This window comes from Lepidochelys olivacea (genome assembly GCF_965140295.1).
Source record: "Lepidochelys olivacea isolate rLepOli2 genome assembly, chromosome: 11".
Taxonomy (NCBI): Eukaryota; Metazoa; Chordata; order Testudines; family Cheloniidae; genus Lepidochelys; species Lepidochelys olivacea.
The window spans coordinates 65,143,535-65,170,361 of NC_140421.1; the positions used below are offsets into that span (position 1 = coordinate 65,143,535).

General features: G+C 44.0%; 1 protein-coding gene across 32 annotated transcripts in view; it reads left to right on the forward strand.

Annotated features, from left to right (window-relative positions):
• MAP2 (microtubule associated protein 2) overlaps positions 1-26,827 on the forward strand; it is a 340,514-nt gene that overhangs the window by 308,346 nt on the left and 5,341 nt on the right. For 18 of the 32 annotated variants that reach the window (XM_084643737.1, XM_084643739.1, XM_084643767.1 and 15 more), the window contains 3 exons: positions 21,560-21,652; positions 23,037-23,118; positions 26,673-26,785. In XM_084643737.1, the coding sequence (XP_084499863.1) occupies positions 21,560-21,652; positions 23,037-23,118; positions 26,673-26,785 (288 nt within the window). The remainder of the gene's footprint in view (positions 1-21,559; positions 21,653-23,036; positions 23,119-26,672; positions 26,786-26,827) is intronic. The other 14 variants (XM_084643738.1, XM_084643744.1, XM_084643745.1 and 11 more) reach the window with 1 other exon arrangement.

A 26,827-nucleotide genomic window follows, 5' to 3' on the forward strand; every position in this document is an offset into this window, starting at 1 on the left:
AGTGTCTGCCACTCCAATGGATTCTGGGTCCAATTCTGCAGCCTCTAATCGCGTGCAGGGTCAGAACATTTGTTTGAGTCAGAAGAGGGCAGATATCAAAATGCTAAATATCCATACTGATACCAGAACCTGCTGGACAATCTTGCATGAAAGCCAGTTCTCACAAGGTTTCCAAACCTGTGATTCAGATAAATGTCCAAGCTTTTGGATATTTATCCAGACCTCCAAAACGCTGAGGTTCACCCTTCATTAATTTTAAAGAAAAGTTGGATCTTAACATTTTAATTTTGCATATCCATTCATTGCAGGTATTTGGGAGTGCAAAAAATGGTTAATGATATATTAGATCCCAATGCAGCTCTCAGTATGTAGATTCTGATCCTGCCAGGTGCTTTAGCCTGATCAGCCCCTTGCAGGATTGGGCTTGTGGCCAAATAGTCAAATAAGCCCAATAAGGATAATACATCAACAAGTGTATTTTCTTCATTTATTTTGACACGTCTTTTTGATTATTTCTGATACTACTTCATCTCGCCCTGTACGTGTTCTGTAGTACATGTTGTAAAAGCTATATAAGACCTCAATACAGCACCCTGGCAAACTTTTACTCCTAGTAATTTCATGCTGCATAAAATCTTTGCTAAGCTGTAAGAAGGGACCTGAGAATAGTTGATTTTGTGTTTGTTATTATAAAGAATTATCAGGTGGATTAATTCAGTGAGGATTAACAATTTTTACAGTATTGTATGTATATCAGTGTCTCCAATCAGTTATTGTACAAGCCCTTACTTACAATTTTACCTTATTTTTCTGCCAGATATTGTGGCCTTATATGCTAAGATTTTTTTCTCAAAAAAATAAGTATTATTTGTCTTTCAATGATATATAGCAGCTGGTAGTTCTTTCTTCTGGGGATCACAGGGGAAATTTGATGGGTGAATATAAAAAATATGATTGAAACTAAGGATTTTGATACTTTATTCCTCAGTGGTTTGTGACCATTATATATGGCTTGGGCAAAGAGAATGACTCACTGAGTACTTCCTTTGTACTTTCTCTAGATCATCCTTCCTCAGTCTAAACAAGAGTTCTGGGTTGCTGTTTTTTTCTTTTCTGCTGTTCAGTCTTACAGCATCAGCTTATCATGTTAAAACGTGAAAACAAATTTATTTTCTTTGTTGTTGCCTTCCTATATCATGTCTGGCAGTGTATATTCCAGCGGCTGAAATGAACTGCTGTCTGCTCTCTGCTTTTACTGGTGATGTATGAAACAAATAGAAGGCAACTTGAACTTTATAACCTGAGCTGAAGTTGCAGTACTGATAGTAATAACCATAGGAAAAAAACGTATGGGCAAGTAAGCAAACATGACAGGGAAATTATATCAAGTGTATAACTATGCAACCCTAAAGTGTCATTTAGAGACACAATCTTTTGTTTCACCAGAGGCATGTGTTAACCTAACACAAAGTCCATTCTTGGCTTACTGCAGTCCTGGAGAAAGCAGTTGCATTGCAGCAGTGCCAGAGTTTGATGTGCATGGTTGAAGAAGCAGGAGGTGTTCGAATGTTAAATAAATCAAGAAAGAAATACAGAGTTTCATCCTTGAATCTCTTTAGAAGTTCATCAGCCAACAAATTAATTTAAATTCAGCTCTGTCTCACCATTTAAAAAAGGTTTAAAAGGAAAGCGGCTTTACAGGACAGAAAAAACATACTTCTGGGGAAAATCTAAGTTCATGTTGCATCATAATAGGTCCCTACTAGTAGCATGCGGTATGAGAAGTATTTAATGGGTGTTCTGCAGCATTGAGAACTGAGGGGCTTCTGTGCTGTGTGATGTTAGCCACTGGGCAGTTGTCTGGTTTTCTCCTTATAGAAAAGTATGATGAAATGAAGGATTCTTGGCAAAGCTCAGACACGACTTACTTATGGGTACAGCTGTTGGGCATCAGATTAGGGTTGCCAACCCTCCAGGATTGTCCTGGAGTCTCCAGGATTAAAGATTAATCCTTAATTAAACATTATGTCATGTGATGAAACCTCCAGGAATATGTCCAAATAAAATTGGCAACCCAGCTTCAGAAGGATTTTAGCAATGCCTCAGCCATGAAGGAAATACTGCACTTTCAGAAGGATGCAATTTGCATATATTCTTTCTAAGATGGCCTTTGGGAAGAATGGGGGGAAAAATCTGTTACAGATATCAAGTGTTTTTGCTATTTTGTGTTTTCTTCATGGAATTATACCCATGGAAGTGAGAAGATGTTATGGAAGTGAGAAGATGTTTGTAAAGGTACTGATTGTACCAAAGAACATTGATCTAATCACTGACATGGAATGTATGTTAAATACGACATGTCAGCAATCAATGATAAATCCAAATTATGTTTTAAAAATAAAAATAAAAAAAATGCTAAAATCAAATCTAAGACATGGGCCGGATCCTCAGTGGTGTAAATCAGCATGATTTCAATGAAGTCAATAGGGTTACATAGATCTACCCGAGCTGAGAACTTGGTCCTAAGTATTTATTAGCATCACTGACTTCAGGAATAGCCAAGCAATTGGTAATGAGTAATCTGGCAAATAGAAAAAATATGTATCCACACCCAGTTGTGGAATGGAGTCTCTCCAAAAGCTTTTTTGGAGATAAAGACAGAAATTCATTGTCTGCCCAAAGCTGTGGAGAATAAATTGCATTCAGCCACGTTTTATAAAATCTGAAGTGCATAAATATGGTACTGTGCTATATGGTGACCAGCCCTTTTTAAAGGAAGATAGCGGTTTCAGCCCACCTGTCCTGCAGCCGATTTGCCTCCCTAAGTGCAGACAAGGAATTTAGTCACATGACAGACTGAACCAGGCCTCTGTCCGGGTAGAAAAACAGAGGTCAGTGGATAGCCAAAGGGGGACTGCAGAGTGAACATGCAGAGTGCAAGATAGAGCCTGAGACAGATTGACAGTCAGTCAGTCTCCTGAAGTGGTCCCTGAGGAAGGAATTGGGGCTGGGAAGAAAGGCCCACCTGTACGTTTTGGTTTCCTTTTGGGGAGAAGGCAAAGAAGGCATGCCAGGCCTTGGGTCTTCTCCAGAGACTTAGAGAACATAGGAAGAGAGTTCCTCTGGGAGGCGGGGCTGTGCCCAGGGTAAGCCTGGGATGGAAGACCTTTTTGTGCTTATTTTGGAACTTTGTGTTAATAAAACCAGACTCCAAGACAGGTTGTTATTGGACTTGTGAAAGCCTCTTTTCGGGTTATTGAGGAATCGAGAGGGAAAACGGAGGCAGGGTGACTTCTATCCAGATAAGGGGATGTGTGTGAGGTGGCCACCCCCGTGACATACCAACATTCAATAGAGGGTAAAACCTGCCCAGAAACCACATGAATTTTATGAAAATGAATAGTGATCTGCTAATAAGTGATACAGTGACAACTGCAGAGAAGGAGGAGGTCTGATACCTGCTGGGAGAGCAATACAGCAGTGCACAGACAGTCCAGGAAGTTTTTGGAAAGTGTAGGGGACAATTTCCTGGTGCAAGTGCTGGAGGAACCAACTAGGGGCAGAGCTCTTCTTGACCCGCTGCTCACAAACTGCGAAGAATTAGTAGGTGAAGCAAAAGTGGATGGGAACCTGGGAGGCAGTGACCATGAGATGGTCGAGTTCAGGATCCTGACACAGGGAAGAAAGGAGAGCAGCAGAATATGGACCCTGGACTTCAGAAAAGCAGACTTTGACTCCCTCAGGGAACTGATGGGCAGGATCCCCTGGGAAAATAACATGAGGGGGAAAGGAGGCCAGGAGAGCTGACTTGTATTTTAAAGAATCCTTATTGAGGTTACAGAGACAAACCATCCCGATGTGTAGAAAGAATAGTAAATATGGCAGGCGACCAGTTGGCTTCACAGTGAAATCCTTTCTGATCTTAAACACAAAAACGAAGCTTACAAGAAGTCGAAGATTGGACAAGTGACCAGGGAAGAGTATAAAAATATTGCTCGGGCATGCAGGAGTGAAAGGCCAAATCACACCTGGAGTTGCAGCTAGCAAGAGATGTTAAGAGTAACAAGAAGGGTTTCTTCAGGTATGTTAGCAACAAGAAGAAAATCAAGGAAAGTGTGGGCCCCTTACTGAATGAGGGAGGCAATCTAGTGACAGAGGATGTGGAAAAAGCTAATGTACTCAATGCTTTTTTTGCCTCTGTCTTCACGAACAAGGTCAGCTCCCAGACTACTGCACCAGGCAGCACAGCATGGGGAGGAGGTGACCAGCCCTCTGTGCAGAAAGAAGTGGTTTGGGACTATTTAGAAAAGCTGGATGAGCACAAGTCCATGGGGCCGGATGCACTGCATCCCAGGGTGCTAAAGGAGTTGGCGGCTGTGATTGCAGAGCCATTGGCCATTATCTTTGAAAACTCATGGCGATCGGGGGAAATCCCGGATGACTGGAAAAAGGCTAATGTAGTGCCCATCTTTAAAAAGGGGAAGAAGGAGGATCCTGGGAACTACAGGCCAGTCAGCCTCACCTCAGTCCTTGGAAAAATCATGGAGCAGGTCCTCAAGGAATCAATTCTGAAGCACTTAAAGGAGAGGAAAGTGATCAGGAACAGTCAGCATGGATTCACCAAGGGCAAGTCATGCCTGACTAATCTAATTGCCTTCTATGATGAGATAACTAGCTCTGTGGATGAGGGGAAAGCAGTGGATGTGTTGTTCCTTGACTTTAGCAAAGCTTTTGACACGGTCTCCCACAGTATTCTTGTCAGCAAGTTAAAGTATGGGCTGGATGAATGAACTATAAGGTGGAAAGAAAGTTGGCTAGATTGTCGGGCTCAACGGGTAGTGATCAATGGCTCCATGTCTAGTTGGCAGCCGGTATCAAGTGGAATGCCCCAAGGGTTGGTCCTCAGGCCGGTTTTGTTCAATACCTTCATAAATGATCTGGAGGATGATGTGGATTGCACCCTCAGCAAGTTTACAGATGACACTAAACTGGGAGGAGAGGTAGATACGCTGGAGGGTAGGGGTAGGATACAGAGGGACCTAGACAAATTAGAGGATTGGGCCAAAAGAAATCTGATGAGGTTCAACAAGGCCTAGTGCAGAGTCCTGCACTTAGGACGGAAGAATCCCATGCACCGCTACAGACTAGGGACCGAATGGCTAGGCAGCAGTTCTACAGAAAAGGACCTAGGGATTACAGTGGACGAGAAGTTGGATATGAGTCAACAGTGTGCCCTTGTTGCCAAGAAGGCCAATGGCATTTTGGGATGTATAAGTAGGGGCATTGCCAGCAGATCAAGGGATGTGATCGTTCGCCTCTATTCGACATTGGTGAGGCATCATCTGGAGTACTGTGTCCAGTTTTGGGCCCCACACTACAAGAAGGATGTGGAAAAATTGGAAAGAGTCCCGCAGAGGGCAACAAAAATGATTAGGGGACTGGAACACATGACTTATGCGGAGAGGCTGAGGGAACTGGGATTGTTTAGTCTGCGGAAGAGAAGAATGAGGGGGGATTTGATAGCTGTTTTCAACTACCTGAGAGGGGGTTCCAAAGAAGATGGATCTAGACTGTTCTCAGTGGTAGCAGATGACAGAACAAGGAGTAATGGTCTCAAGTTGCAGTGGGGGAGGTTTAGGTTGGATATTAGGAATAACTTTTTCATTAGGAGGGTGGTGAAACACTGGAATGCGTTACCTAGGGAGGTGGTGGAATCTCCTTCATTAGAAGTTTTTAAGGTCAAGCTTGACAAAGCCCTGGCTGGGATGATTTAGTTGGGGATTGGTCCTGCTTTGAGCAGGGGGTTGGACTAGATGACCTCCTGAGGTCCCTTCCAACCCTGATACTCTATGATTGTATGATTTAATTAAACATCTCAGAGTGGGAAGGCTGTGTAAACTAAGGGTTCTATCCTGCCACATAAAATTCCCATTAAGGTCCCCTTAATTGTGTCCAGTCCTTCTTACTTCAAGAGGAGCTGTGAGGGCAGAATCTGTCCACCAGGCGCTTTCTGACTCAATTTTCTTTAAACCAGCTCTGAAAAAAATGTACATGCACTAATGAAAGGAGAAAAATAAACAGGGTCAAATTACATGCAGCTTCAGTATTTGTGTGCTAGCAGGTGAAGCGTGCAGAGAATCCCCTCCCTCCTCAGCATGCAGGAAACCATCCTGCAGCCAGGGCTCTCCAAGTGTAATGGCTGGGGAGCTGCTGGTGTTGCTGACAGCACGAACACCGTGGAGGGGTGTATCTGGGTGGGTTGTGGCTATGGCTACAGGTGAGTGTGTTCCCCTACCAACAGAGAGATTGTGCTACATTCCACTCTCAGTTGCATCAGTGTAAATGGGGAGTAAATCCACTAAAGACAGTAGAGAAGACCGATGAAATTCAGAGCAGAATCTGGCCCATTATGCCCATTCCTGCCTTACCCAGGCATAATATCTCAGTCACCTCTTGCCTCCACCAACCCTCCTCTGGCTGGGAGACATAACTGAGCCTTAAGCATCTGGGCCTTGATTCCGGAAAGCATCTTATGTATATTTTCAAGTATGTGCTTAAAGTTAAGCGCATGAATAGGTGCGTTCCTGAATCAGGGACATAGCAGGCAAATTTTAAAGGGTGTAGGTCTACTCTGAAACTCAGCTACTGCCAAAGTACTTAGCTAACACGTCACTATAAGGCAGTTGTGTCCATATAGTTAGACCTAGTTCAACTGTCTCCGTTTGCATATTTACCAAGGCAACAGTTCATAGGAGTAAGATAGTGTCACACAATTGCATTTCCATCATAAAGGGTCTGTTTTTGTGGATTTAAAAAATAGCTGGAGAGATTCCTTCCAGGCTGGAACTTGGAGAAGATGTCTGTATCCAAGAGCATTTTTTAATTTGAAAATCAGAAATCAGTACATCAGGCCCTATTTTAAAACTCTCTCCTTTTGTTCAAACAACATCTTTTTTCTGAAAGCTTTTTTAACTTTCGAAATTTTGTTGACTATTAATGGTTTGTACAAAAATAATGACGGGTGGCCTTATTCTACAGTCCTTTTTTACAAAAGCTCCCATTGATTTAATGGAAGGTTTTTTGGAATCATGACTGAAAAGTTCGGTCCTGAATTATTTTAATTATTTTGGCCACGAAGAAGGTTACTGCTACTTGTACATGTATTTATTAATTTTTTTACAGACACTCTGGCAAGCAGGTGGAGGAGTCTCTTCTGTTTGTGGGAAGGTGGGAGGGTAGGTTTATAGGAATGAGCATAGAGTTGGGAATCTGAATCCTGATCTGCCACCCACTTGCTATGTGATCTTGGGTCAGTCACTTCATGGATAAGACTTAGGGTCAGATTGTGAACCACTTTTTCACATTATCTAGCTCCATTGACTTCACTGGAACTATTCATGTGAGTAGCTGCTACCCAATGTGAACAGGGGTAGGGCCCAATCCACAGCCCATTGAAGTCAATGGCAAGATTCCCATTAACTGCAATAGGTTTTGGATCTCACAGAGGAGTAGTGAGTACAAATGAGTTGCTATGTGTTTGAACATGAGAAATGCTCTATGCGCACTACATATGTTACTGTGTAATATCATTTCAGTAATTCACGGGGAGCAGCTATGCCTGTTAGTGAGCATATGCAATAGCCACATTGATGTGCGTCTGGAACCTGCCTTGTGTCAATTTGAAACAAAAACGGTGGTTCACAGAATGTGCTTCTGCCCAACAAAAACATGCAGGCACAAACGGGATCGGATTTGTATTTGTATTTTAAATGTTAAATACCATGCTCTACTCTGGGTCAACGGAGATGAAGTACATTTATGTTGCTAAAGTGGAAAGAGAATATTCTGTCGGGCACTGTTTTCATTTTAAAATTGCAGATTTGAAAGGAAAGGAGGACTTGTGGCACCTTAGAGACTAACCAATTTATTTGAGCATAAGCTTTCATGAGCTATACAGCTCACTTCATCGGATGCATTCAGTGGAAAATACAGTGAGGAGATTTATATACACACAGAACATGAAAAAATGGGTGTTTATCATGATAGACACCAAGAGTACATCTAGACTGCAAAAAGAAACCAATGCAGCGAGTCTCAGTGCTCAGGTCAACTGACTTGGGTTCACGGGGCTTGAGCTATGGGGCTAAAAATAGCAGCGTAGATGTTACTGCACAGACTGGGGCTCAGGCTCTGAGACCCTCCCAGATAGCCAGGTTACAGAGCCTAGGCTCCAGCCGGAGAAGCAACATCTGCATTGCGATTTTTAGCCCCGCAGTGCAAACACCGTGAGCCCAAGTCAGTTAATCCAAACTCTGAGACTTGCTGCCTTGGGGATTTTTTGGCAGTGTAGACATATCCTTAGAGCCTGATTCTCCATTCCCTCACCTCAGTTACACAAGCCCTAAAGATTGAAAATCACTCCCCTTAAACATGCTGGGCCTAATCTGTATGCCTAACTCCATCCAAATGCAGCTACTTAAGATCTTGACGTCAATGGTACTGTTTGCACGAGGAAGGATTATTGGTAAAGTTTATAGGGTCAGGCCCATTATTCAAGCAAACTGTGAATCTATTTTTTGAAGTCCAGTACCAGAAACAAAATGTGCTGAATCATGGCATTTATTTTCGGTGGGTTTAATTCAGATCTTCATTTTTTTGTGCGTCGAGGGGAATGTTCTCTAAGATTCGTTTTTTACCATTTATTTTATTCCTATCAGATACCCTGAGTTACTGATAAAAGGTGTAGAGAATACCGATCACAGCTATCTCATTGTGACTTTGTGCTCCCCTGGTCTGTTCAGTAAATCCACCTGCTGTCTCTTTACTTATACTTAGATTGCAAGCTCTTTGATGCAGAGACCATCGTTTTGCTATGAGTTTTGTACAGCAACTAGCGCAGTGCGGATAAGGCCTCTAGGTGCTGCTGCAACATACATTATAAACAATAAAAATAACCTTTATAGTGGTTGGGTTTAAAGATCACATACAGATTTTTGTTCTCAGCATTAAAGAATATTTTACAATCCTCCCCCCCCCCACTTGTTAATTTTGGAGGGAGAGCTTTTCCATATGATACACATGAGAACACCATCTTTTAACTCTCTTCCATGTGATTTGAGCATTTAGGAATTTCATGGGTTTGTGATGTTGACAATGTCACAATTTAAGCATTTAATTTTCTTTGGTGCATAAGAGTATTAGTACTTAAAAGATTTATGCTCCCAGCAGTTATTACTTTCCCTGTTGTATTCTGATGGCATGGGATATTTTTTGCTGTTCAGGGAATAGCTGATTCAGTGACCATATGATTAACTAGATAAATGCCTTTGGGTGGCTTTGGCCAGCTTGACCCTCTCCAGGGCGGCGGGGAGCCAGACCACCTCGCTACTTCTGTCAGGAGTGTCAGGGAACTAGCCTGGCTGCGGAGCCAACAGTCAGTAGCTCAGGCCCTCAAGCAGGGGCTGAGCAAACAGTTCACTAGCAAACCCAGGCTCCTGGCTCCAAGCGGCCTGGGAGAGGGGGAGACGGCCACCCGCAAGATGGGTGGCGGGGGGGACGCAGGCCCACCCACTCCACTGCGTCCCAGCCCGGGGCCCTAGAAGCGGCAGAAGGCCCGCTGCTGGGTCAGTGGGGATCCTGGCCGCAACACACTGACATGGGCTCTGGCAGTGTTGCAGCCTGACTAGGGTCGGCTGCCCCCGGGCTACCTTCCTATCTCCCCCTCTAGAGGTAACCTGGGTCCAGCTGGCGTCCTCCAAGGGGTCACACACCCTGGGCTCCTCGGGGTAACTGGCACTCGGTTGGCTTGACAGCTCCTCGGGGTAACTGGCGATCTGCAAGCTTGGCAGCGTCTCTGGGCTCGGGCTAGCATCAGGAATTGGCTGGTCTGGCCAGTCCTCAGGTCGGCCGCCGATCGCCGTGGTCTCCCAGCTGGGAGCTCCGCCACAGGTGGCTGGCCTCCCCGGTGGCTGTGTTTCAACTGAGCTCTGTGGTCGGGCTTTTATACTTCCTGTCCTGCGCCTTGACCTCCGAGGGGTGGGTGCAGGGTTCACTGGCTCCACGCACTTTGGTGTCCGGAGAGGCTCATCCCTCTCCAGGGCAGCGGGGAGCCAGCCCACCTCGCTACAATGCCATGATTTGTTTTTAGCTATAATGAAGCTTTGCAAAAAGCAATAAACTGAATCCTTCAAAGATGTAAATCAGTGATCATTATGCTTAAAAAATGATCACGGGCAGGGCTGGTAGTACTGCCTGTTATTAAGGTTGCCTGACACATCCCATTATAAGACTCCTTTCCATTGCATATAACTTTGCCAAACTTTAATTGTTAGGGCTGAAATTTTCCATGCCAAGTGTCTGTCTCAAGCTGGTTTCTTTCTTTCTTTCTTTCTTTCTAGCCAAAACAGTTCAGCTGTTTCCAAGGATGAGACTAGGAGAATAACACATTGGTTTTCCCACAGTAAAAATTCTTTTTTTTAACAGCTCTCGCACTCCTATGCTCTGGAGGAGGGACTTGAAATTTGGGAGGGACTGGCCTCGGTGTCTGGGATGTGTCTGCTCAAATTTGGCCTAAGTATAAGCCTATATGAGGCATGGTGGCTGAGTGCTCCAGGTGCTTGGCTACAATCCTAAAAGTCAGGGGTCAGAGTCTTGCTTGATCTCATACAGAAAGGCTGCCTCCAGTCCACCGAGATGCAAATGGGTACCTGATTCACTGGGTTAGGGAAGACTGAAGGCTGGTGGTGGGGAAGAGAGAAACTTGGACTGAGAATGAGGTGGGGGGATATTGGGACTAGCTGAACAAGGAGACTGGGAGCCAGGGAGAGTGGGACTAGTAAGCAAAGAGACTTAGACAGGGAGCTGGGAGGGCAAAGAGACTAGGATTTAGAACCAGTGGGGCAGAAGGAAGAGGTGAAGGGGGAAGGGAGACAGATGGGATGAGTAGCCAGGGTCCGTGGGGAGAACTGAGGCAGGCTGGGCAAAGAGGTGGAGACAAGGAGCTTGGGAGGCAGCGACACTAAGATTGGATGAGGATCTCAGGAAGGTAGATCAGGGCTAGGAGCCAGAGTGAGCAGAGAATGTGATTGGGTGGTGGAAGGGAAAGAAGAGGAGGTCAGTGTGGAGAAGAGAGAGATCGGATGAGGAGCCAGGAGGTGGGGGAAGCTGGGCGTGGCTGGGCGAGGAGCTGGGGGAAACTGGAAATGTCTGGGCAATATGGCTGGGAGTGGGGTGGGAGACTTGAAACTGGAAAGGGAATTGGCAGGGGGACACTAGCTCTTCATCGGTAAGGAGACTGGGACTGTGATGAGAAGCCTGAGAAGTTGAGACTGGGATTGCATAGGCCAGGAGAATGGGACTGGGACAAGCAGCCAGGAGTGGGGAAGAGACAAGACTGGGACAGGGGAAATTTGGAGGGGACAGGGCAGCAGGGGTCAAATTTTGGAGGAATGGACAGAGGAGTCTATGCCCACTAGAGAACACTCCCCTCCAGAGCCTAGATTCCTGAATCTCACCATTCCTCTGCTGTCTGTGAACGTCTATGAAATCCCCCTCTCGTGCTGGTCCATATAGAGGATGGCAACCTATTACTGCTATCAGTTACTCTGTTAACTCAAGTGGACAGATTTGTGTGGTGGATCTAAAGGTTCCAGCCCTCCTGATGACCCATGTGGGTGTCAATATGATGCCACATATTGAAATTTCTGGGCAGGGTTCAGTTTGCTTTTTTAAAAACCTAGGAAATTGCACACACAAAAACCTGTCTATTATGCCATCCCCAAAGTAGGTCCTTACTGTGCACAGACTGAATCAGGGGCCCTGTGGGAAAAATAGTATGTGACCATGTAATTAAAGATTGTATCCTAATGGACACACACAAGGAGATGAAATTAAGGTTGCATAGAGATAATTCTGCCATTTCCTAACTTTTGAGTGCTTGACTTTGCAACCTTAATAATGTTCTTTTAATGTGTGTGTGTGTGTGTGTGTAATAGAATTACATGTTCACCACAAATGTAATCTTTTTAAAGGGACATATTAATTTAAATTAAATATTCTTTTAATTACTACTGTATTTATTACATGCCTCTATATGATGTCTATCACCACTGTTTCTGGGAGTCCTTTACAACATTTTGGCCAACCTGCCCAAATTTAGGGCCTATTCCAAAGTGACTAGAGATTTTGAGTGCCTCAATATTTTAGGTGTTTCATCTGAGTCACCTTAAAGTCCTGATTTGCAGAAAGTGTTGAGCACTCACTTGAGCATACCACAGTATCAGACCTTCTTATTTGACAAAGAACAGGGAACTTTCTTGTTGAGCAAAAGGCAGATGATGCTCATTCTTCAAGAGTTGGTGTGCCCTGGGACATTCCAGACCTTTTATTTAGCTACCCTGAACGAAGTGATGTGTTTTGAGTCTCCTGAGAAAGGTGCCAGTTTCACACTGGATCCCAGAACATTTTTGATTTTCTAGATAGTAGCCAGCACCTTGAATTTCTCCTGGGGTAGGCCCAATCCTGCTGCCACTGAAGCTGTGAAGAGTTTTGCCATGTATGTGAATGGCACCATGATCAGGCCCTCTGTGCAGAGTACAGGTTTTCTAGGTTTTCAAGGGTCTGACCCGCTTGGAAAATAGGCAGCCCCATTCTGCACCAGCTGAAGTCTCCCAAGTGGCCCTGGTTGCCAAAATGAAGATGAACATATTATCAAGGCATCATCATGATCATCACTAGAAGTGACAGACATGGAGATCACTGTAGCCAGGTCCCTGTCTGAGTTGGTTGGACACGCTCTCTTAGGCAGCTGAAGATGAAGAATGGATTCTTAACTACAGCTGCCACCTCAGGGTTGATCCAAAGCCCATTGGAATCAATGGAAACTCTTCCATCACCTTGAGTGGACTTTGGATCAGGCTCTGGATGTCAATAGCAGATTGTCATGATATCATGTAGCCTCCTTTCCCCTTCCGTGCAATCATGTTCATACCACTCGTCACAACTATGAAGCTGGTGCCCCTCCATATATCACTGTTCAGAGGGGTATTTCTGCTAAAGAGACAAAGAAACATGGGTTTGTATGAACTTAATGACCTAGATGACCTTCTCATAAGGCCTAGCCCTGCTGTTCTTATTCCCAGTGATATCAATATTACTTGGAGAAAACACATCCCATTGAGATGAGGTCAGTGGGAGTTTTGCCTGAATAATGACTACAGGATTGGGCCACTGACCTTTGTAGAGAGATTTTTTAACATGGAAAATTCGTTGCAGGAGGCCTGACTCTCTTCTCAGAGTGGGTGACGTTCACCCAATGCAGAGGGCCACCATTAGGCGTATGCACCAGTTAAGCCCCCCTTTATTGGGGGCTTCATAGTGGGATTTAACTTATGCAGAAGCCTTGTGCTGTCCCTCTACTCAGGGTGAATACACCCAGTGGCTTTAAACCAATCACTCCACTAGGCTCCGTGAGGCAAGAGCACGATCTAGCCTCAAGTTCAGTGTGTATGTCTCTGGAAAGTGCTGATCACAGTAAATTCTCTTCAGGTTCTTGCCCATACAAGAGAACCAAACCCCTTTCCATAGCCTCTGCTAAAAGCCCTGAGATCAATGGTCATTGAGATCAATGGTCATTTCCAGCTCACATGTTTGGAATCTTGCTTGGTGCTGATCAGGTTTTCATTTATCCACTCTCCTCACCCTTTTTTCCCCAAATGAGCCTGATTCTGATCTTACTTAACACCAGTGTACATCGGGAATCACTCCACCAAAGTAAGTATAGTTACACTGGTGGGTAACTGATGTAGGTAAGGAGAGAATCAGGCCCCCTATTTTGATGAGCTCTGTGGGGTGCCTAAGTAGAGTGACTGCTCTTAGAGCACTTTCCAAGACCCCAATTCTGCAAGGTACAAGGGCGTAGGTATAATTTTAAGTATGTAAGCAGTCTCATTGACCTCAAAGGAGCCCAAGTCTGAAGTACAAAAAACCTGAGCAGGAAATATGGCACAAAGACAGAATAATAGATCTCAAACAAATCTTACAAAAACATATTAAGAGGTAGGGCTAGGATGTAAACATCCTAGGGAGAAAATCATGAACAGTGGCTCAAAATACATGAAAATTTTCTCTTTTACATATTAAGAGGTAGGGCTAGGATGTAAACATCCTAGGGAGAAAATCATGAACAGTGGCTCAAAATACATGAAAATTTTCTCTTTTCGCTGAAGAGTACATTAATGAAATGAAGCCAAGCTGGAATATTTTTAAATGACCTAGCTTTAGTGCCTGTGGGGAAGCTTATGAGAGACCATGCACAGCCATAATTACAAGGTATGGAAATTGGGGAGAACATAAAAGATCAGTTTGGTGGAAAATGTATTCACAGCCTATAATTTCCTTCTGTATCTCACTTTTTCTTCTTTGTTTCAGTGGGCATCCGGGTGGTAGGGTAGGCCAGGGAAATCAGTTATGAATAGTCTGCCCAGCGGTTGGAAAGTAATTTGAACATTAGAGAGAAGGGTTCTCAGCAGTCTTATTTTTGCTGTGAATGGCATCTGAAGAGAATTAACATTGGCGAGAATGAAATGCGGTTCTTCTTTTCACCAGCTGCACGCAGGCATGGACACTGCCTTTGGCTGTGGAGCAAAACTGAGCTCGAGTCTGTCTTCCAGCTCTTGGTCTTCCACTCTGTACTTCTACATACACATGTCCATTGTGAACATAACTCTCTCTTGCTAGCAGAGATGGGCATGAATGGAAATGCCAGGTCTGAATGCCCTTGCACATTGGGATGTTTGAAATCCAGATTCAGATTCTATGCCATGAGCATACCCCTGTGTAGGAGCAGAACTAACTCTTACATTGGTGAAATCTGCAGAACCACAGGTCCTCCCTACCTCTCTCTTGGTCTTCTCCTGTCTTCCCTTCTACCCTTACTCCTGCTAAAAAAACTCAAAACACATACACATACCCCCCCCATATGGATGGTGCCCCCTCAGTGCCCAACTCCTTGCTATTACAACTGTCATTCAGGCCCTCTGTGTCTATGGAGGGGGCTTAGGTTTTACCTCATAAAGTGCAGGTCTCAAAATGTACTGAGAGAACCAGCAGTTGTAAAAGTACTTTAGGCATTTTCCCCCCATGAAGCTTTCCAGAGATGAACCACTTCCTCAGATGTTCAGACAAGTGGAATTCAAACTCAGCAGACGCAGCTAGAGCTTACTGGCAAATGTCTGCCCTGATCTACACAGGATGCAGTGCTACAGAAGTCAAGGGAGGTGCCCTGAGTGGAGCTGCCATGAGTGTAAATCAGAGCAGAATTTGGCCCAATACCCTTTTCTGGAATAATATTTATTGCAGAACCTAGAGAATCCAATCAGCCAAGTTTTCATTCGGAAACCTGTTGTGCCATCGGCTGTGCCCTCTCTGTGTGTTATCCCGGAATTCCTGCTTCTGATGAAGCCAGGGCTTGTGGGACTCCGACGTCCAACAGCAGGGACAGGGAGCAGTGTAATTCAGCGGAAGCTCATTGGGCTGCAATTAGCTTAAGCATAATGCAATAAAACCCTTTCCAGCCACACAAACACAGGGGGCCATTGTCAGAAAAAATTTAACTTTTTCAGTACACTTCATTTGGATTGTTTTTGTTAAGGAGAGTGCTGAAGGAATCTCTCCTCCATACTGTAAGAAATATTTACTCCTCCATGCATTCCTAGATACCATGGTAATTTAGTGTCAGAAGAATAAGAGGAAACCCAGCAGTTTCAGTCCAGTGGGGGTACCGTAAAGGTTATGAAAAAGTATGCTGCCAAATCTGTGCAGCAGGAAGCTAGCACATCAGACGAATGGTGCTGTTCTCTCGTTCACATCCAGTTTGGCCAGCGGCTAATGTCAGCATCGCACCAGATCTCAGGTAACCAATCACATATTGCTGTGACATAATTTTAGCTATCAGGGAGAAACCAGACATGGAGAGAAGATTAGCAGAGAGGAGTCTGCCAAAATTGAGGCTGCTGATATTGGAGGCTCTTAAATGCTCGCATGATGTTGTACATAATTGAAAAGCTGTAGAAGGAGTTTCTGAAGATGAATCTTAACTCCCTACGTTTTCTTTTCTGCCTTATTGGTACTTACTTCTCAGGGAATTTTCTCTTTGATTCCTGAATGGTAACTCCCTTACGCTCCTTTGGCAATTCCAGCCCTAATATTCATATTGTATATTTGTATTTATTATGTGTTTCGTTTTGTGTTCATTTCTATTTTTCATGCTACAGAATCTCATAATCTTGGGGGATTTTTGATGACAGTGATGTGGGGTCTTTGCCCTCAGAGTTCAAGCAGCACAGAGATACAAATTCTCCTTCACAGGGTGTGACTGGAGTCCCAGGGGGAGCCAGTTGAAGTCACTCAATTATGGTGAACTGTAAAGAATGGTTTCAGAGTAACAGCCGTGTTAGTCTGTATTCGCAAAAAGAAAAGGAGTACTTGTGGCACCTTAGAGACTAACCAATTTATTTGACGCATCCGATGAAGTGAGCTGTAGCTCACAAAAGCTTATGCTCAAATAAATTGGTTAGTCTTTAAGGTGCTACAAGTCCTCCTTTTCTTTTTGTAAAGAATGGGGCAGACAATCCCCAAAGCTGGTGAATATTCCAATACTTAGATTTACCATGCCAGCACAAAACAGCTCCTTTATTACCTCACTGGTTACTCAGAAGTCAACAACACAGTTCCCTTAAAGTAACCCAGCCTCAGGCCTCCACCTAGACACCCAAGTCAGATATGATGAGGATTAATGAAAATCATCTTCATCATATAAAAAAGTTGTACAATCCCAAAAGATCGGACACATTACCTCCCAGGTTAAGGAATATTTTGGATGTTACCCAAATACACACTTACAGCCAATTCTTAACAACTAAACTAAAATGTATTAAAAAAGAAAAGAGAGAGAGTATTGATTAAAAGATCAATATACATACAGACATGCATAGTGCTTCAGATTCATAGCAGAGATGGTGAGCTTTGTAGTTGCAAAGAGTTCTTTTAGAATTTAATCCATAGGTTATAGTCCAATGTCCAATATCATATTCAGGGTGTTCCAGCTTAACCAAGATCTCAATCTTGCGACTCAAACTTCCCCTGATGAAGCTTAAGCAGATCTGAGATGACAGGATCAGCACCCAAGGGTCTTTTATACAATGTTCTAGCATCCACTTGACCATACAGTCCTGGGTAAACAATAGGCAATCAGGGCGACTTTGAACTAGGTATATTTCCTAAGGATCACCAGTAATTATTCACACAGATTAACATAAAGCAATTGCCTGTTTTTCCACCATTTGCAGATGATTTGCTGTACATTTCAAAGAGAGATGAATACAGTGACATCCTATGTTTACAGTTCATTTAAATGTTAAGATGTTCTTTTGATCTCTGAATTAACAGAATACAGCATAGACAGCGACTGTTTGATTACATTGTTGACCACGACTAATATATATGTAAATACACAAAAGCACAAACATTATCTCCCCATATGTCTTTAAGGGTTGAATTTGAGTCATTCATCCTACAGGATGCTTAATCCTTTCTGGTCATGCGTCACACAGGGATTTCCCCCAGCAATCAAACTGATGAGATGAGCATTTGGTGCATGTCTCCTCTCCATGGGTGTGGGAGGAACAATCAGCAAAGTGTTTTGTCCACTGATGTTGCACAGTGGCTTGTCTGATGTCTGTAGACCTTCTTTTATGAGGAAGAGATGACACCTCTTGTGATAAACTAGTATTTCACACTTGCTGATGCTTCTCCCCTGACGGTGGGGGTTCACAGTCTTGGCAAACATTTTTATAGTTACAGAGCAAGCATTTAAACATTATCTTATAACATGGGATACAGATGTTATAAGTAGGATTAATATGTGCAGCCTCCTACAAGTATCCCATAAAGTCTAAACACTAAAGACATTCTTATAACTCTAATATCTATTTTAATAAGAGTAACACATAGGTGAGGCAGGTTGGTTTCCAGCTATGCATTTGTCAGTGTTTAGTGAGGTCCAGTTGCCTTGGCATGAGCTGGCACCTGGTCTGACAGCATCACCCCGGGGAAGGAAAATAAATAGCATAAATGTTGTACTCAGGTACAGGAGCATGGACAAAAGACCTGATTCAACGGTACACTCCAATTTAGCTATCTACTAAGGTATTGTACTGACATGCCCACCATGATTATAGTAATTGAGAGCCTCACAACATTAATCCTGGCAACATACCTGTAGGGCAAGGAAGTATTATTGTCCCTAGTTTATAGATGGGGAACTGAGGCAGAGGGAGATTAACTGATTTGCCCAAGGTCACAAAGGAAGGCCGTGGCAGAGCTGGGAATTGAATCCAGATTACATATGTCCCAGTGTAGTGTCTTAGCCACAAGACTGCCTTCCTCCCACTGGACAGTTAAGCTGGGTTTGCATCTGCTTTGTGTTACAAGATGGACAGTAAGCAGCTAGAGGGTACCAATGAATCTGTCTCTATTAATCTATCTACCTATCAGCTAAATATCAGTCAGTCAACTTAGCTTTTCCTATTCTGCCTGTCAGCTACGTTATAGACATGACTGTGATGAATGCTGTGTTGAAGAGTGATCTAGAAATGCCTATCAGCAAGCCTTACAAAAATATAACGCTTGTATGGAAAGACATTGTAAATTCCAAGTACATTAGTTTCAGAGTAGCAGCCATGTTAGTCTGTATCAGCAAAAAGAAAAGGAGGACTTGTGGCATCCGATGAAGCGAGCTGTAGCTCACGAAAGCTTATGCTCAAATAAATTTGTTAGTCTCTAAGATGCCACAAGTACATTAGTATTATAAACCATATCCTGAGGTCCTTATTTTACTCAGGCATAGTTGAATAAAAATCATGCAATATTTGAGTAAAGACCTTAGGATGTGGCCCCCAAGGAATTACACTGGGCCACACCAGGTATTCAATTTTTAAGCAGAAATCCCTCACTGGGGATGCTCACTTGGTTTATATTGGCATTGAAGTCAATGGAACGACACTGATTCATCCCAGCTGAGGATCTAGGCCATAGAGAAAAACATAACAAAGAATATGACACTACTCCACCACTGAGACTCTAACACGGGACCCTAACCGCCATTTGGATGCAAGGATGAAACCCAGACATTTGGTGGTTAGATGGGAGAACCATGGGGTGAGCTAGTTTATGTGCCTGCAGTTTCATGGTCTGATCTAGCATGAGTCAGGAAGGAGCACTGTCAAACACACGCTTTTCCCCATCTCCACATTGCCCAAAGGGACATGATTTTGTGTGATACACCAACAAGCTGTGCCACTGTGGCAGCTTGACCCAAGTAGGAAGGAGCTTCCTCAGATAACCAGATCCCAGATCAGGTAGGGCTTTATATATTAAATCGGCACCTGATTCTCTCCTTGGAAACATAGTGGCATCCCTTGCCGCTCTGTGGAGCATTCGTGTAATACGCTCCCTGCGTGATGGTGTGTTGCTCAGCCTATGGTCAGCTGCATTCTGTGTACGCTTCTAAGCCTTATTCCCAGTGCGTGGCCCCAAGTAGAGCCCATTGCAGTCGCCACCTGGTGAGGCGACCGGTGTGGATGAGGCTCCCAGGGGTCATTTGGAAGGAATGGTGGCATTGTCTTACCCAGGTGCAGATGGAAACTTTTTTGGCTACAGCTGGTATTTGATGTTCCAAAAGCAGCCCTGGATATAGTAAAACTCCTTGATTACAAACCTGAGTCACAGGTGGCAGAAGTGCTCTCGCAGCCTCAGGTGTGCTTCTTGCCTGTTCTTCGAGTGGTCCCCCACGCCCCATCCACCAACATCGTCTTTCTCTTCTCTGCAAGAAGTCAGCCATCTTGTCCTCATTCGTGATTTCACAGACTCTGGGTTTTCTGTTCCACTGCACCAGCCAGACCTTCTGTGGTGGATGCTACCTATCTTATCTCATCTGTCTCTCTGTTTGAGGCTGTCATTCACTATGATATCTAAGACGTGTGTGTGACAAGATTGCTTGTCATTGTCTTACTCTTAGGGCTTTGTTTCAGGCGTACCGGGGAACGTACGGCTTGTGTGATCAGGTGTGCGCTGCAGAGGCTGCCGTGCTGTACGCTGGAGGCATAATGACTGTGAAGGACAGTCAGGCATAATGCCACCAGCGAAGCGAGCGGGGAACATGTTCCGAAGTTGCATTTGCTACACTTTTTAAAAGGCGCGCTGAGGACTCCGGGCACCGACAGAGGCCTGTGGAGCCATGGGCACTCTCCAGAAATGTCGGCTCACGTCCCCTTTGGGGAGCTGAGCACTAGCAGCACTAATCCCCCTTCCCCGTGTGCTCAGGGCTCACAAAGAGGAGCACAGGGCTGGTTGGTGCAGATGTGAACTTCTGGTGGGATGGAGCCTTCCCCCCCCCCCCCCCGGACACCCACAGTTTTGCCCTGCATTGTTTATTGGAAAAACAGAAGCACAGTTACCAAAGCAAAATTATTGGTGTCCCAATAAGCTCCTCCTTTTGCCAGGCGAAGATGCTGCTGTAGTGGGGGGATCTGAATGGAGCAGCTGTGGTCCAGTGGGCTGAGGGTAGGGCTAGGTATTTGGAGATCTGGATTCTAGTCCTGGCTCTGTTGCTGTCTCACATAGAGCCAAATTATGGGCACTTGAGTGTGTGAGGGGCAAGGTACAGGGATCCCTTTTCCCCCAGGGATGTGGCTGACAGTGATGGGGAGCACAGAGGAGCACAGTGGCCGCAGAGGGGTGTGTTGTCCATATGGCGGGGCAGCACTGGTTACACTTTACACAGGTGTAGCAAATCTCACTGGCTGTCATTCTCCTCCCAGTGACCTGGAAACTGTGACAAAGGCAAAAAGCTCCCAGGACCAGGTGGGGCACCCCTCTTCCCTGTCACAGCTTAATCTGGTGAGAGGTATAAGTGAGCCTTCAGCCTCCCCATGGCTCAGTTTTCCCATCCGTAAAATGGCAATAAATATCACTGGTTACCTTTGTAGGCAATCTGAGGGCTCTTTAGGAGTAAGTGCTAAGCAGGAGACCAGAGTCCAACTCTTGACTCCATGCTCCCTGGGCTGGCTGGATCTGGTATGGTTCTCCAGGAGGCACAGTCCTCTGTCCCAGGTCTCTCTCTGCATGGACCCCCTCTGGCAACTTGAGAGGTGCTGGCAACCTCCCAGGAGCATCCGCTCCAGTCTTTCTTGGCCAGGAGGTTAATGGCTATATAAATTGGAGACAAACTTGGATCCTTAGGCCTAACAGGGAGAACTCCCAGAATATAATTCTCACCGATTATATTTCATTTTACCAGCAACCAGCTTGGAAGGAGGTGAAAAGAGCAATAGATTTGTTTTAACATTGAGGCTGCTTTCCATAGTTGGCTGTATCCATTTGGCCAACGTTTAAACCTAACTGCCCACACCAGCAGTAGCAGTCACAGCCGTCTTGGGTCCTCTAACCTGCAGACTGAAAGAACATGTGTACAGCATAGTAAGTTACCTCCAATTCCTTTTAGGTTAGAATTTTAAATAAGAAGATCGATTTTAGCGATATTCAGTCCAGATGTGGTTCCAAGGATAACATCAAACATTCTGCAGGGGGAGGAAATGTAAGTAGTGATGCTACCTCAGAAGGCGTCCTGACTGTGATGCCCCACCTTGCACAGCCAGCCCTCTGTCTCCCCTCCTTCCAAGCACTATTTTCCTTCTTGCTTATGTTTCACATGTTAACTTGGTCTGGTAGTCTGTCAACCCTGTGTGTTCAGTGGTGGGCTTCTGATCCTTCCCCACAGACCGCAGCAAATGGTTAGGGCTCCGCCAGGAAATGGATTAGGAAGAAGAGGATGAGGTGCGCCTTTACAGCCACAGGCTTAGTTCTGCAAGGAGCTGAGTGCCCCTAGAGGTGCTAAGCGGCTACAGCATCCACTGAACCACAAAATAGGAGCCCAATGAGAGCTGAGGTTGCTCAGTTCTTACATGATCTGGCCCAAGGTGACTAATTTCAAGGAAGTGACAAACGCACTTTTCACTTATTACATTTTTCTAAACCTGCAACGTTCTCTCTCCCTCTATCCCCGGAGAAAAGGCCAGACTGCCTAGATGCACACTGCTGCAATGTGGCTTCATTCAAAGTTGCTCACAATTCCACAGAAGGCAGTCATTCAAGCTCCTGGAAGGGGAAGCTTGTCCTGGCTGTACAGCAGATCTATATATTTGCCTTCTTTAGGTCACCCCAGATAAAGTAACAGACAGACTGAAAGCGTAGCCCATCTGTCATTCAAGGTTGGGTGTGCGCTTGGTCCCAGAGTCTTTCTCTCTCTCTCTCTCTCTCTCTCTCTCTCTGACGACTATATTAAATTAACAGAGTTAGATGACAGATAAAAGAAATACAAAATCAGGAAAAACAGGGTTTAGGCAGAAGGTCTGATTAGCCACTGTGTTACTCCCGTTTTATGCCAGTGTAACCCCATTATGGATTTAATCTGATGTAAAACTGGAGTAACTCAGTTGTGAATCACACTCAGTGTTTACACTGTACTTATGGGGACAAAGGGACATAGGAAGAGTTTTGAATCTGAAAGTCAGGATAAGCCATGTGAAAGGGATGATATAAAAAGCCCAGATTCCCGGGAAATAAGTATTAAAGAAAGGAACAAAGAAAGCAGACTAGAACAACAGTATGTATCATGCTACACGCAGCGCTTAGAGGCACTGCCTTTCACCACAAGAGGAAAGCTCAGAAGCAACTTAGAAAATAACCCTTGTTTATCTTCTTGATTCACATCTTCATTTTACTAATGAAAAGACTTAACACACCACTGTCAGGTTCCTTGGTGGAATGGAAGCTTGTTGTATTAATCCAGATGTTTCTCACCTTTCTGGCATGATCTGTCCTTCGCTAACTATTTCTTCTTTTTCAGTGTTTTTCGAAGCTAGTGCTCTTCCTCTTTGCCCTTTTGCCTTCCTAAAATTTGTTTTGTGCACTTTCAACAGATACAAATTGTAACTAAGAAAATAGATCTGAGCCATGTCACTTCCAAATGTGGCTCCCTGAAGAACATCCGTCACAGACCAGGTAATGTAGGAATTATTTGGACTAATATGGAATATTAGGGGGCAAATCCTGCTTGCCTATCTCATGTGAATAGACCCACTGCAGCAACTTACTACTCATGCAAGTAATGTGAACAGGATAAGTGGAGGTTCTCTAATGTACCTACTTCTTAGGGGCTGGATCTTGCAAGATGCTAAGCACTCTGGCCTAATCTAGCAAAACCCTCACATGCTTAAAATTCAGCATGTGTTTAAATGTGTTGCTGGTTCAAGGCTAGAGTGTACAGCAGTGCATGCTCAAACCCACAACTCAAGATGCTAATTGGTAGGTACCAGAAGAAATGATAAAGATACAGCTTGCAGTCCATCATGAGCTGATTATTAAGTGACAGCATTCTGGAACATTAAGAGCTCTATTCCAAATTCAAATTCGCATATACATAATCCCAGACAGAGTATTTGATGAGCCAACATCCTCCCTACAAAACTTTTCTCCTCTAGAAAGCGCATTACCCAAATCTAATAAACACACATCTAATGTGCCTGTGCTCATGGTGCATGATTCGACCCCCAAATGGGAAGTTTTTACCCTTACATAAGTGGGGACTAAATTCAGGGATATAAGTAGACCTCTGTTGAGGTCAGCGGAGTTGCACTTGCTTACACCAGATCTGAATTTGGACCTAACTATTTACATACTCCTGTCAGAAACCAGAATATGAAATATTTCAGATGCTCAGTATTCTGGATTATATAGTGTACACAAGCTTCATATGTACAGTCAATAAAGAACTAAATGATCATATATATATATATATATATATATATATGTGTGTGTGTGTGTGTGTGATTTCACATATATAAGCTAACAAATTTATTCAGATGCAAATTACATGTGATCCTGAGGACTTTGAGTCCATATAGCAATGATTTAGTTGGGGATTGGTCCTGCTTTGAGCAGGGGGTTGGACTAGATAACCTCCTGAGGTCCCTTCCAACCCTGATATTCTATGATTCTATGAATGTGTTACAGGCCTCCACATGTTGGGTTTGTTCATCTACGAAAGAAAGAGTGTGGTTACTAATCTTCACTTAATAAATAATCCAAGTACAAATCACGAGAAGTTACAAATGGAAATAATATTCTTTGTTTTATTTAATTGAGACATTTTCATATAAAGAGAGATTGAAAACGTTTGGGACTGCTTAGTTTAGAGATAAGATTAATAAGAGGGGACATGATAGAGATATACAAACTAATGATACAGATGCACCTATTTACCTGTTCTCATAATACAAATACAAGGGGAATGCTCCATTTAAACTGAAAGATAACAGTTCTCTGTACACAGTTCAAATTTAATCTGTGGAACCTACTGCCACAAGATACCATTGACCCAAGTGGGAATTGCAGGTTCTCCACTGAGCCTCACTTCAGCAAAGTACTTAAACACACAGAATCATAGAATTGGAAGGGACCTTGAGAGGTCATCTAGTCCAGTCCCCTGCACTCATGGCAGGACTAAATATTATCTATAGCATCCCTGACAGGTGTTTGTCTAACCTGCTCTTAAAAATCCCCAATGATGGAGATTCCACAACCTCCCTAGGCAATTTATTCCAGTGCTTAACTACCCTGACAGTTAGGAAGTTTTTCCTAATGTCCAACCTCAACCGCTCTTACTTTAGTTTTAGCCCATTACTTCTTGTCCTATCCTCAGAGAGAACAATTTTTCTCCCTCCTCCTTGTAACAACCCTTTATGTACTTGAAAACTGTTATGTCCCCGCTCAGTCTTTTCTTCTCCAGAATAAACAAACCCAATTTTTTCAATCTTCCCTCATTGGTGATGTTTTCTAGACCTTTAATAACTTTTGTGACTCTTCTCTGGACTTTCTCCAGTTTGTCCACATTTTTCCTGAAATGTAAGATCCAGAACTGGACACAATACTCCAGCTGAGGCCTAATCAGTCCGGAATAGAGCGGAAGAATTACTTTTCGTGTCTTGCTTCCAACACTCCTACCAATGATCATCCCAGAATGATGTTCGCATTTTTTTGCAACAGTGTTACACTGTTGACTCATATTTAGCTTGTGATCCACTATGACCTCCAGATCCCTTTTTGCAGTATGCCTTCCTAGACAGTCGTTTCCCATTTTGTTTGTGTGCAATTGATTTTTCCTTCCTAAGTGGAATACTTTGCATTTTTCCTTATTGCATTGCATCCTGTTTACTTCAGATCATTTCTCCAGTTTGTCCAGATCATTTTGAATTTTATTCCTATCTTCCAAAGCACTTGCAACCCCTCCCATTTTGGTATCGTCCATAAATTTTATAAGTGTACTCTCTATGCCATTATCTAAATCATTGATGAAGATATTGAGTCCATCCCTATTCAGCAAAGTACTTGAGCAAGTGTTTAAATCCCATGGAAGTTAATGGGATTTAAGCATATGCTTAAGCATGTATAGCAGAACCTCAGAGTACCAGACATCTCGGGAGTGGAGGTTGCCCGTAACTCTGAAATGTTCATAACTCTAAACAAAGTGCAGTTTGGGCTCCAGTTCCGGCAGCTGACACGCCAAACCAGGTTCAAGCAGCAGCTAAACTCCCTCCTCGGTGCCAGCAGCTTCCTTGCAGGCAGTTTCTTTCCCTGGATCAGACTGTAACCTTGTCCCCCTTCCAGCCAGGAGGATGGGGTGAAAATAGCTTGTCCCTCTCCCGGCCAGAGGAGGGGGCCTTAAAACAGTGCCCTCCCCTCCCGGCTGGGTGTGTGTGAAAACAGCACCCCCCCCCCCAACTGTGGGAGAGGTGAAAGCAGCGCAGATCCCAGCGCTGATTCTCCTCTGCTGGTGCCTTGGGCTGGCAGCCCCAGCGTCTTCACTACTAGATGTAAGTGGCTACTCCACGCATGGGGTTGGGGTGGGGACAGGCAGCCCGGATGTGCCTACCTTTAAGATGCAGTACAGGCACAGTGCAGTATTTGCTTTTGTTTGTTTGTTTTGTTTTGTTTGTTTCCGCTGCTGCCTGATTGGTTACTTCCAGTTTCACATGGTGTTCGCTTGACCGGTCTGTCCATAACTCTGGTGTTCGTATCTTTGAGGTTCTACTGTATTGAAATAGAGGGCACAGTGCTCTTCGCCTCTCTAAATCTGGTCCTTTATGAATTATTAGATCATATTTGACAGAGAAGTAAAAAATGTCTGTGCCCGGACAGAACTGGGAGGGGCAGAAAAATATGTCTCCCTGGGTAACCCATGAAAAAGTCCCACGTGAAAATTACTTAGCCTGATTAAATTTGTTCAAAACGAAACCACTCATGGAGCTGTAGAACCTCAAAACAAAAATCCTCTAGTGGACTAAGTTAATATTGTGCTTGTCCATATCTCTTTGCGTCATGATTACTGCTACTGTAGCAACAGATTGTTTCCCAGAAAAATAAGACACTAATAGCTACTGCTCTCCGCTGACTTGCCTGGTTGGTCCTCAAGCTACATTTTCAGGAAACAAAACAAAGTGTATTTGAAATTTAGGACTATTTCATTTTCTTAATTGTATTTTATTTTGCTTGAATAGGTGGGGGACGTGTGAAAATTGAGAGTGTGAAACTGGATTTCAAAGAAAAAGCTCACGCTAAAGTTGGTTCCCTAGAAAATGCCCACCATACACCTGGAGGTGGCAATATCAAGGTAAGAAATCAGCCTGATGAACTGAGCTTCTCTCTTTGAGAA